Source organism: Protomyctophum parallelum (assembly GCF_964188405.1).
Source record: "Protomyctophum parallelum genome assembly, chromosome: 19".
NCBI lineage: Eukaryota > Metazoa > Chordata > Actinopteri > Myctophiformes > Myctophidae > Protomyctophum > Protomyctophum parallelum.
The window spans coordinates 42,086,935-42,098,799 of record NC_139717.1 but is presented as its reverse complement, the minus strand read 5'-3'; the positions used below and the strand labels follow the sequence as shown (position 1 = coordinate 42,098,799).

The following is an 11,865-nucleotide window of genomic DNA, read 5'->3' as shown; positions in this document are numbered from 1 at the left end:
ATTGATACATCTTAGTCTACATCTAGTGTTATGTAGGTAAAAAGAAAAAAACATTTTATAATTTAATAAATGCAATTGGCATGAGTGGCCTGGGAGTTAGGACTTTTCAACCTATATTCATAGAATAGGTCCTCACTAATAATCATGATAAAATGGCACAATTTCTCTCTACTCAGTCTGTCTCATAGGAGAGCTGTGGTCAGTACAGAAACCCGTTGCAATGCGAAAAAGGAAGCCATCGTTCTCACTATAATACAAATCTAAACATTTTTGTAAAAATGTATAAAAGAATCTGCCTTTTATGATTATTAGTGAGGACCTATTACATGAAGATAGGTTGAAAAGTGGTGAAGAAGTGGTCCTTTAAGAAACAGTCGTCTCAGGTAACCCGAAAACTGGGCTTTTCTTTTTTAGCAATGTCCCACTTTTATAATGATGTTCTTTACCGTGATTATTGGCACGACAATGTTGCTGTGTGTAAGATTTACTTGTATAGCAGATACAATGACAATTGGCTTCAGGAAGGTCTGAGGAAAGTCGCAAGACCGAAACGTTGCTTCAATAAATGCTCTGAACCCAGCAAGTGGCAGTGTGCGGTTGTCTCTCCTTCCCGCATCAATACTATTCAAAGATGTAATTGAATTGCCGTGTGTAAAACAGCTTGTTACATTAACTTAAGTTACACCAGTACAACAAAACCATTGGCACACCAAACAACCAACTTTTTGTCCGAACCTTCAAATCTTTATTCTGTACATGTACAGGAGGATAACATTTAATCCAGTAAAAACTGACTGGATGTGATGGTAAAGCTTCTCCTCTAGGCCATTCAAGCTCTTAAGAGTTGGCGTTGGGGCCCTTCTTCTTGCCGAAGGTGGGCACCACATTCACGAAGCGCCTGTTGTACTGGATGCGACGCTTGGCACGGCCAGTCTTCTTTTTCTTCTTCTCCTGTTTGTCAACCTGGAGAAAGTGACATGGTGGAACAAACATTTAGGTTATTTGTCCATGTCAACTGAAATATGAGACCGGTTAAGACAAGCAAATTGTCACAAGGAGTATTAAGGATTTGGGTTGAGTTACCTTGGGAGTCTGTCCCCTCACTTTGCCGGCACGGGCCAGAGAACCGTGGACCTTACCTGGTGAACAGAAAGAGGAAATGGTTTAAGTTAAAGAGCCAAGTCTACATTTAATCAAACTTCACAAGGAAGGCATTTCAAGGAAACACCATCACAGGATCTGTTCACTACTGGTTCCCAAACGCGGTCTTTTATGTGAAAACAGCCGACCTATGAATGGTGAATGGATACGGCAGACCATTACAAATCACTTTCAATAGCCTGAAATGGAAAATCTTATACAGCAATAAATTAAAACAATTCTGAGCATTTGCTAGTTTAAGTGTTGCTAGTTTAATTTGAATGTCTAAATATTGCAGAAGACGCTCCTGTCTAATCTAAAAAATGTCTAGTACAGTGAGCGACCATACATTTAGATAATCAGATTTTTGTATATCACATTATTTTATTAACACTGAAGATTTTGTCTCTGCGGAATCCAATAATCTCTAGACCAGGGGGTTTCAACAGGTAAAAGGTATTGCATGTGGTCCCTGACCATGCATTTAGTAATGTAGGAAAGTGAAGATTTATTTTCAATGGAAAAGTGCACTAATGACCTGGTGACTTATGATGCATCAACGTTGTCTGTCAGTTACTGGAAAGTTAGAGGTCAAGACATTCCACGGAAAAGGGAGTTAGAATATCAAGAAGGGCAAGGGTACCAATATATCAGTTAACATCAATTTAATAAGATTAGTGTTAAAGCACTAATCTTAGCGCATATCCCCTCCCAACACAACAGTGGTACCCAGGTTGATTCCTACTGGGTGGTGGTCCCTGGTTCACAATTAGTTGAGAACCTCATACATAGCATGACACATAGCAGGGGTAAACTTCCCACACCAAAATGTTCTTGCACTCTTGGCATATCAGTTTGTGTTTAATCAACAGTTTAGGTCTGAGTGGCATCGTTTTAGCCTGGTTAATAAACCAGACTAATATCGCACGGACCGCGGGATATTAGTCTGGGGAGGCTCAGCTTGGATTTCATTTCCAGGGGGGGCGGGTTGAAACATTTTCTCTTTGACGCAATTGGTCAGAGCTACTGTCAGTCAAAGGTCTCAAGCATTGAAAGTCACTGTACCAAAGCCCGCCCATATTGCATACCGTGTCCCGATTGGCCGCCCCATTTCTCTGGTGTAGGAAATGGGCGTACAATTGAGCCTCTCCAGACCGTAATCCGCCGGCAGGCAAATTTTTTTTGTTGCCAACGGCTGATTCGGTCTGGTTTATTAACCAGGCTAGCATCGTTTAGAGATTAGTATACTGACCTCCCAACAGCCTGCCAGCCACCTCCAGAGTGCAGTGCTCAGAGATGCCACAGGATGCCAGAAGGCTGTCATCCTCCAGTGGGGAGCCAGCTAGCAACAGCACTTGCTCCTCCACCTGGAGACCCTCAAGTGCCTGGACATGGGCCTGAAAAACAATGCATGCAATAATGTATTACTCTCCTTCAACAGCAATGGCTTAAGTTGTACCCCATTGCAAAAAAGCCAACAAAATAATCTTCCGACCTTATATCAATTACAGTGAAACACTACAGACAACTGGACATCTTACCTTGCCTGAAGACTGTTCAGGCAACTGTTATTAATCATGGATAATATCCTAGGTTACGTTTACATCTCAATGTTAAAACAGGTGTTAATTTGCTCATGCATGTTTTGTGTAGGGGCAGCGGTGTCCGAACGGTTTGTGGAGAGGTGTTGATATTGGAAGGTCGCTAGTTCGTATCCCCGGACCGGCACGTTAAAATTACCACGGTTGAAGTGCCCTTGAACAAGGCATTGAACCCCTACCATGAAATGTTCTATGAGCAGGGCCTGGCTGTAAACAAGTTATTGAGCTTAGTCCAGTTACCCTGGGTAAACATGATATCCTTTCATTTCATTTCAGTGTGCACAGGGCACTTTATCATCTGAGTTGGGGACAAAGGTTGAAAACCACTGTTCAAAACTGGTACATTTACACCACAGTGGTGGATCAAATCACCTTGATATCTCGGACAGTCTCCTCTCCGGTCACCTCAAGGGTGTGAGTGTTCTGGGCACGCAGGAAAAGCTGCATCTTGAAGCTGAAACCAAAACAATAGTTTGAACCAAGTCATAAATCCCAGAGGTTTTACTTTACTAAATAAATGCATAACCCATAAAATCATATTGTAATTAGCAATATGTTAACAGTTAAAAACTTCATCACTTCAATAGTTTTATTTATTCAGACATTGAATGGCTGGCATTCATTTAAAACAGCAAAAAGGTTTACTAGTACCTACTAAAGCTGTCAAAGTACAAAGTATCGTCACACATGGGAAAAGTACAAGTATATTAAACAAGAGTTTTAACTTAACTAAAAAAAATACTTATTTAAGTGCAGTACTTAAGTTAATGCAGTACTTGAGTTAATGCACTTAATTTCTTCCAGTTACTGGCTAGCTCTGCGGAAATGTGTTTTCTAACAACGTCACGTCGTCAAAGGTTACCAATACCACCCCTTTTTAGCACTACATCGATTGTCATTGGGACATTAACCTTAAATGAACCTAAATATACTCTCCAACGACCGTTGGAATACGTTTATAGGCTTCCAATTGAACAGAAAAGTTAACGCAAATCAAAGTGTCTCCAACTGTCTAGGCTAGCAGCTAGCTAGCAATGCTAAGCGTAAACAGCCAGCCACATGGAGACAATCCGCTCAAACATCACTAATATAACTCTAATATCGCCGGACCGAAGCGAGGAATGGCTCGGTTATGGTAAATACGTGTATATTATCCGTATTATCGGCCGTTGGATTGTCAAAACGATGTATAAAAGTGATATTTTTAATGAAATACGTGCGGGCCTCACCGCGTTTGATGCTAGTTGTTCAGCACTGAGCACGAAAAGGAATTTTCTGGCGTCGCTACTGCGCATGTGTGCTTTTCCACTTCTTGTTCATCGGGATTTAACGACGTCTTGCTGTTGCATTACCGCCACCCTCTGGAGTTAATTACCAACTACACCTAAGTGATGATTCTCAAAAAATAAAAAAAAGTTTTAATTTAAAGGACATCAATAACCGAGTTCAATGAACCAAATTGGTTCCATTTACCGATCTATATGCGTCCATTTGGAAACCAGTGTCTTTTGATGGACCCCACTTTGAGTACATTCTGTCATACACCAGTTTGTCAGGTCTGCCGTTTTTAAGTGGTGACCAAATCTGATCAGATATATTTCTTGTCTTGCCCACTTCCACAACACTCCAATTTCCCCTTTGCTCTTTCCACTGCCTTCATCATGTTCTTTCTTTCTGATGCCTTTCATAGTGCCACCTATCCATTCCATTTTAATCATGTATATTTGGATATTTCACTTGTGTTCCTCTGTAGATTCTGCAGAGGAACAATGCATACAAAGTCCAGTTCGTTGAATGCAGAGTTCTACTCAAGTCGTGTCTCGTTTGTAATTTGATCGTTACTACCCCCTTTCCTACTTCCTCTCACTACCAATTCTTTATTTTATAGCTTATCAAGAACAGAATTTTTCTAAAAACACAAGCTCTAGCCAATTTGGCCACAAAAAGTGTACATTATTATATCGTGCGGCTATCATTCTGTACACAATTTGCTAATATTTCCAGTTAAGGTTTCATGCTGCTTTTCATATGCCCTACACATTAAGTCTGCTCTTCACATAAAGAGTAATTGTTGCAATTTGCAAAAGACCCTTCTTAAAATACATCAAAACATTTCTTCATAGTTATGCAGAAAAATCAAAAGAGAACAACAAACAGGCTAACAGCATTTAGGCGATTATAGAATGATTCAAGTACACATAAATAGGATATCATAACAATCTCTTTATTATGAAATTAAGTCAAAATAAAAAAAAGAGACACTCTTCAGTTGTGTTTCCTGGAAACAAAACAACCTTGAATTATTAAAAATCTGAAAGCAGAAAAACGGGCTCAGAAATACATCCACGAACACCTCCTTTACAAAGTCATAAAACAAAAATTTAATTTCCTCAGAGAGAGAAAAGAGACCAAACCAAGTCATGTCACTCAAAAATGTTAAAACCTATTTCTGAGGCTCGTTTTCACAGTTGGGAAAATAAACGCTGCCTTCAACAGACACATGCTTATTAAAGAACACAAAAAGCAGCCAGTCAAATGGTGACAGAGATGATGGTGATGACATGTACCAATCAATGTGGGTGAAAACTAAAATATGACATAAGTCAAATCAGAGGCTCTGGGTCAGTCTCGGCAGGACAGAGGGGATGAAGCTCCTTTATGTAAGGTATCAGTCCATCATGTAGGGGGTGGTGGGTAGTACTGGTTATAGCCGGCATACTGGTTGTATTGACCCCAGGAGTTCTGTCCCCAATTGTTGTATTGTTGCTGTAAAGGAAGGAGGGGAAGGTTAAAGCAACCCAACTTTTAGTTGGTCAGTCCTGTTTCTTTCCTTCATATTATCTATCAACAGATTATCATTCATCTACGCAGTGACTCATTGTTCACAAACTCCATCAGTCTAATAAAATGGTATTATGTTAAGTAGAGACATGACTAACCTGGTACCAGTTGTAGTTGTATGCAGTGCTGTTGGCCTCAGGCACCACTTCTCCTGTGGTTGCAGTGACTTCGGCCACACGCTGTTTCTTAGCCTCAGGCTCACTGGAGCTAAGCAGAGAGAAGTCTCAAATCAGTCCAATGTGATGCATACAGTGACATACAGGTTCATGAGCCAGTGCAGGACTGGTTTATCAGTGCAGGCCATAGGTGAGAGCAGATGAACCTGCCCATGGTTAGATGTTGAGGGCAATGAAGAACGACAGGTGATAGCTTGTTTTATTTACTAAAGAACAATATTTATTTACTGAAGGATCTATATTTGTTGGTGAAGCAGAATTAACAACATCTTGACAGGTTACAGTATAAAAGCAATATTAGATTCAAGGTCATGCAGTAATACTATCAGCTGTGAACAGCTGAGAGGCACCACCATCTCTCACCCATTCTCTGCTTTCCTCTTGGTTGACTCAGTTTCTTTCTGAAGTTTCTGGTGATCCTCATATGCCTTCGCTAGTCTGTATGAGATAGCAAAGAAAACAAGTAAATATTTAAGGTCCTTCTTTTTTTTTACTATGACCAACATCACCATCTAGGACTAGCTGTGATGATGCAGGAACTCACATGTTGATATCGCTGCCAAAGTCCTCCAGGAAGTCCACTTTGCGCTGGGAGAAGAGGAGGCGCGACTCCAGAGGTAGCGGGCTGTTGAGGGCGCGGTCGAAACAGGCCAAGATGTCCACCTCGTTCTGCTTCACATCTCCACTGTATTCCAGCTCCAGCAGGTTCAGATACAGCTTTGGACTCGTCTGTAGTAAGTGAAACATCATGATGTGAACAATGAGCACATGAACATATTGCACATGGTAGCTACGTATTTTGCTACCCAACTCTTTTTGAAACACTACACAAACATTTATGTCTAAAATCAGTGCCCTTTAATCTTTGAATTGTGAGTGGACTAAGAACCCACCACATTCTCCTTAAGGACCCATGTGGTCCCTGTCCGACACCGTTGAACAGGTTAAACATATGATCTCACCTGGTCTTTCTCAATAGCCTCCAGCAGCACCTTCCTGGCTTTGCTCAGACTTCTCTGCACCTTCATGAGCAGTCGAGCCAGCTTCACGGCGTAGAACGACGTCTCATTGGCGTTCTTCCCGGACGCCATGGCCTCGCTCAGTAAGGTCTCCGCCTCCTCCAGGTTGCCATGGCGACGCTCCAAGCTGACCCGCCGCAGCCGGACCATGGCCAGAGACGGGATAGCCTCCTCCAGATTCTTCAGGATGCCACGGGCCTCTTCCACGTTCCCTGAGGGAGAGGGAGGAGAACACGCTTAGGACACATTCTAAGGCATGGTTCTCAAACTTTGATTCCAATGACCCCCAGTTTGACATAAGCCACAGATCTTATCAATCAGTCAAGCTGGGGACCTCCTGGAACCCGCATTGGGAACAGGGTTGAACACTCAGTCCAAACACATTTGTCTCAAATAAGATATCTCAAAACTACTGGCTGGACTGCTATGCAATTAGCTGTGCACAAATGTTTTACAGAAGATTAACTCGTGATTCCATGGCAGATGAGTGTTCCAGTGCTATTTCGCTTTGTTCTGTGTACATGTTGGTCTTGAATGAGGGTGTTTGTGTTACCCACCTTGCTGCTCCTCAAAGGCTGCCCACAGCAGGTGGATGGTGGGCTTCTTGGGCAGATGGATGGTGCACGCCTTCTTGTAGACATGTCTCACCCCCTCAATGCTGTAGCCCTCTAGATATTTTGCATACTTGAGAGCGAAAAAGAGAAAAAGGGAGTCGGAGGGAGAGCGAGAGGAGGCAGAGAGAACAGAGGAGAAGGGCGAAGAGAGAAGGAGGCAACAAGCATTTAAAACTCAAGATTCCGGGCGATGGAAAGCTGTGAATTTCTTCATTGACAAGATTCGTTTTTAGAAATTTTCTGTGTAAACCCATCAGCACCTTCATGGAACCAATTAGATAAGTTTCTGTAAGGTAGTGGGAGACGGAGAAGATGCAACGTAGTAGTTGGCAAATGCTGCGGTCAAATCTTGTGTGGCAAGCTGGCCATCCCCTAATACAACAGATACAGTCAAATATCAACGTTACACGCAAAGAGAGAGTGCAGGACGATTTACTGTGTCCATGTGATATCATCGTTGATGAGGGAAGTGCAGGGGAAATCGGTGGGAAGTGTCGGAACGGTTAAGGTCAATTACCTTGATCCAGAACTCTTCATAGAGTGCGCAAGCGATGAGGCATCGTTCAAAGAGAACAACCACACGCTCTGGCGTCCCGTTTTCCATCTCAAATTCCAGGTATTCCTTCCAGTTCCTCAGTTGAGTTTTCTCCAGGGCTTTGACATGGAAGTAGGGTCTCTTAATCTGAGTGGGAAAGGACATAATCAAAAGGGTTTCAGAAGATTCAACCTACAGGTGGCACTTTTTGCTTTCTTTGGTCAATAGGCGTCATCTTATGCCATTTCTGTTGGACTTCTAACTGAATCATAATAACTGACATATTTAAACCTTAACATGTTGCTTTTTCCAGTTCTGATATCCAGTATTTTAATCTGACATATTGGGTTTCCAGACCTTTTTTGCCCCAGTACCGCACCGTACCTAAAATCTCTGGCACCACGCCAAGAAAAGTGGAGTGAAATTATTTATTATCATACTACAGGCAATTGGTTGAAGCTCTCAAGCTGTGCTGACATGGGCATGAAAACAACCTAGACACCTAAAAGAAAGTGTGTTAACCCATTCTGACCTGAGATCAGATTCATACGAGGTTTCCGCCGGACACACACTGGTCTGATTAACCCATTCTGACCTGAGATCAGATTCTAAAAATGTCAGTCGCTCTTCGATTTAAAAAAAAATAGCAGACCTACAAGCTCGTATCGCGCCACTCGGTGGCGCGATATGAGCTTGTAGATCTGCTATTTTTCAATAGCTAAAGCATAACATGATGCCGACACCAAAATGGGTGCCCGTTCAGAATGGGTTAAGAAACTTCTCTTCTCTAACAACCCTTCTATTTTGAGGGCAATAATAATTAATCAAAATTTATCAAATTAAGCGCAATAATAAATAATCAATCAAAACTAATCAAATTAAGCACGCTCTATGGGCGTGCGCCGGAGATTGTCCCCCCCAGCCAGCACCGGGGCAAAGCTTTTTCCTGCAGGAAACACTGAATTGTCCGATTTGGGGCACGTCACTCAAACAATTTAGCTATGGAGCTCCACAGCACTACATGGGTGGTGTGAAAGGTCCAGTTGGTTAACATGGGCGCCTATTACACCTAAAGGAAACTGGCTGGTGCCTACTATACAAATAAGGCTACATGGTGGATTTAAGGCAGACAAGAGGAGCTGAAACTGTACTGCCTGAAAAAAGAATCTGCATTTATTATAAGATGGTAATTACACGTTCTAAATCAAGTACCGTAGTAATCACCAAGCCACGGTGCCCAGACAGCTACACCAGCCGCCCGGGCAACTGAGAATAATCTTTAGACAAATGGACCATTCCTGCAGGGGAAATGGAGTTGCCAGAGGCAGCAAATCTTTCTGGGAACTTTAGGCCACATTTACACGAGAACGGTCGCCAGAGAAAACGGTAAAGTCCCGTTGCGTTCACATTTTTTATCGAACCTTTACACGAAAACGCACACTTTATGAAAACGTTATAATGTGCATGCCAAGTCGCTAGGTGGCAGTAACGGACTGCCAGATAGACCATCACCCATGTACAAGAACACAGACATAAACGTAGATGCCTCTTCCGGCTGCAGTGGCCAATGAGGCATCTATGCAAGAACCGGGTATCTCCCCCTTCCAGACCACAATGGCGCCTGCTGCCACCTATCACAAGGCATTTTATTTACATCATGGTTTTACATTCACCATCGCTGAGAAGCGGCGCTTGTAGGCGAGGAGGGAGCACTTGCACACTGTACTAGGAACTCCAAATATCATATGGCTCAGCATCAATGTAATGTAATAAACATATGCGCTGTGAGCCGACGTGAGCCATGTCGTGGCTTCGTGGATTCACCTTTTTGCCCGTTTTCATGAAGACGGGAGGAAACAATGTTTTCAAAGATTTCCACTTAAGGTGTTTTCACTTTGTTGCATTTTCACCCCTCCGAAAACGCCGTTCTCGTCTAAAGGGTCCACAGCAAACGATACTATATTTTGCCGTTTTCTATAAACACCGTTCTCGTGTAAAAGGGGTCTTAGTTTCAATTACATACACAGGGATAAATAAAGCCAACATACCTGTTCCTCAAAGGTCCAGCGCTTGCTGACTTCATGCTCATTATGGTTGAACACCTCCTGTCGAGACTCAATCACCTTGTGGCGCATATTCTCAATCTCTGTCACCCTCTACATTGGAACACAAGAAAAAGGACATGGTCAACACCCCAGTGTACTGCCTTAATAAACTCGTATCTCATTCTCCACTTGGATGTACAATCTGCAAATCCTGCTGCCAAGAATTTACATCACCATGAGCTTGCCAGATACAAGAAGCCTGCGGAGGGGCAGGTATGTATGCACCCTGCATATCAGCCTGCCGTGGCCAGATCTGGGAGAAGATGCTGGAGTCACTGGGCCACGGTCGATCCCAAACCAGTTTTAGCCGATTCCCTGACCGGAAGCCAACCGTAATCCCCCAGGCATTCATTGGCTTAGCTGCTGACGGAAAAACACCTCTTCAAACCTCAACAGATCTCCTCCCTCTCTCCATGGAAGAACAGGCAATCACCTGGTTATGCCCTGCTACCGGTATGTTTGAATGCATTCCTCTTTTCAGAGCTGGGGCTCTAACCTTTGCTGGGTCCGTGAGGTCCTCCGTACCAGGTGGCAGCTCCTCTTCCTCAGGGGTGGCTTCCTCTCCGTCTCCATCCTCGTCGACTTCTGCTTTGTTGGCCTTGGACAGCTCCACCCTCAGCTGAACAAACTCCTCCTCAGACAGGACGTGTTTGGGGTTCTGGTCCTGCACATGGTCTTTAAACCTGAAAAGAATTGCAACATTAATGTTCCAGGACTCATTGCAACAAAATGTGGAGAAAGATCTGAATAGATTTGATCCATAAATTAACAGTAGCAACTGATGCCTAAATTCTAAGCCGTTTCATGCTACCCGACTTTTAAAATGTCCCATTTGGAAAGTAATTGGGACGTACACGACTGAATCATGGAACCAATGGTGCGTGTCAGTTGTTAAGACTAGTTAATTGTACAATAAATGTGTTGCTGCTAATGTATGCATGTCCCTATGCAACTTGCTGCTCCAACAACGACGGAAAGCGTACTTCTGAAAGTGTTGTGAATACAGCTGAGTCGGGACACCCAGGATGCGGTCATAGATGGTGGTGACGTTGGCCAGGTTCCCCAGCTCTGTTTCCCAGTTGGTGTAGGCCTCCCACAGACGGTCTGAGCGGAAGTCTGTGCCCGCTGCTAGAACTGCGTGTTCATAGGCACTGAAAAGGGCAAAAGTTAAGAGTTAAGCATGAGGCAGACTACTGCCATCCCAAGGTTGTAGGCTTTGTTCAGTTGCCTCTCATGTTTATTAAACGGCTGGTAATAAAATGGCTGGATGAAATGTTAACTCTTCTGTCCTCCCTTGATTCTTCTGCCTTGATGTGGAAAATGAAATGAGCTCCTGAACTTTCAGAGCATACAAGAAGAGTTGCGAGAGAGTTGATGTTGATCGCCTAGTAATAACTAACTCATTTTAATGATTTTTCAAAATAGGCAAATAAGTTTAGGGATAAGGGGTTTAGCACTGACGAAAATAGGGCCCTATGAACCTAAATGAGTAACAAGCTAGAAGTAAATTTAAACCAAGAGTATGAAACCCCCCCTCCCCAATAAAATGCATCCTTGCAGAGACGAGGCATGGAGAGAAAGGCAGGAGATGCGCATCAGATTATTCAATGATCATATCTTAACTCACGCTCGTATGCGTCCTTCAGTCTCCGAGTCAGTGGGGTCTGAGTTGTCTTTGATGAAGGTCAGGTAGTGCAGCCACAGATCTACACTGAGGGGGATGGCCTGCAACCCCCGTCTGTAAACCTGGTGATAGATCGACAACAGGACCATCAAAGTCTTAAATAGTCTGCAACTTTGCATTGTTTTCAGTTTGTGCTCCTAGATATATTTT

At 43.1% G+C, this 11,865-nt stretch overlaps 2 protein-coding genes across 2 annotated transcripts in view; both read right to left on the bottom strand.

The window, feature by feature from the left end:
- Positions 1-722: 722 nt before the first annotated feature.
- On the bottom strand, positions 723-4,045 carry faua (FAU ubiquitin like and ribosomal protein S30 fusion a). Its single transcript, XM_083790154.1, has 5 exons — positions 3,971-4,045; positions 3,114-3,195; positions 2,393-2,537; positions 1,084-1,139; positions 723-963 (listed from the first exon to the last, which is right to left on the bottom strand). The coding sequence occupies exons 2-5, from the start codon at positions 3,186-3,188 to the stop codon at positions 838-840; spliced, it is 402 nt and encodes a 133-aa protein (XP_083646280.1). The 5' UTR covers positions 3,189-3,195; positions 3,971-4,045; the 3' UTR covers positions 723-837.
- An 899-nt stretch (positions 4,046-4,944) lies between these two features.
- Positions 4,945-11,865, bottom strand: part of prpf39 (PRP39 pre-mRNA processing factor 39 homolog (yeast)) — a 130,091-nt gene continuing 123,170 nt past the window's right edge. The window contains exons 6-16 of the mRNA XM_083790149.1: positions 11,659-11,777; positions 11,015-11,182; positions 10,528-10,714; positions 9,975-10,082; positions 7,909-8,073; positions 7,335-7,461; positions 6,721-6,989; positions 6,303-6,487; positions 6,122-6,196; positions 5,681-5,789; positions 4,945-5,507 (exon numbers count right to left, since the gene is read on the bottom strand). Coding sequence (XP_083646275.1) covers positions 5,418-5,507; positions 5,681-5,789; positions 6,122-6,196; positions 6,303-6,487; positions 6,721-6,989; positions 7,335-7,461; positions 7,909-8,073; positions 9,975-10,082; positions 10,528-10,714; positions 11,015-11,182; positions 11,659-11,777 — 1,602 coding nt within the window. The 3' untranslated portion in view covers positions 4,945-5,417. The remainder of the gene's footprint in view (positions 5,508-5,680; positions 5,790-6,121; positions 6,197-6,302; positions 6,488-6,720; positions 6,990-7,334; positions 7,462-7,908; positions 8,074-9,974; positions 10,083-10,527; positions 10,715-11,014; positions 11,183-11,658; positions 11,778-11,865) is intronic.

Bases quoted from the DNA above. Each gene is read 5' to 3' on its own strand.
- faua (XM_083790154.1), bottom strand. From the start codon at position 3,188: ATGCAGCTTTTCCTGCGTGCCCAGAACACTCACACCCTTGAGGTGACC. The intron at 2,538-3,113 runs GTGATTTGATCC...ATTGTTTTTCAG, and splicing joins AGACTGTCCGAGATATCAAG to GCCCATGTCCAGGCACTTGA. The intron at 1,140-2,392 runs GTCAGTATACTA...TCTGTTCACCAG, and splicing joins GGCTGGCAGGCTGTTGGGAG to GTAAGGTCCACGGTTCTCTG.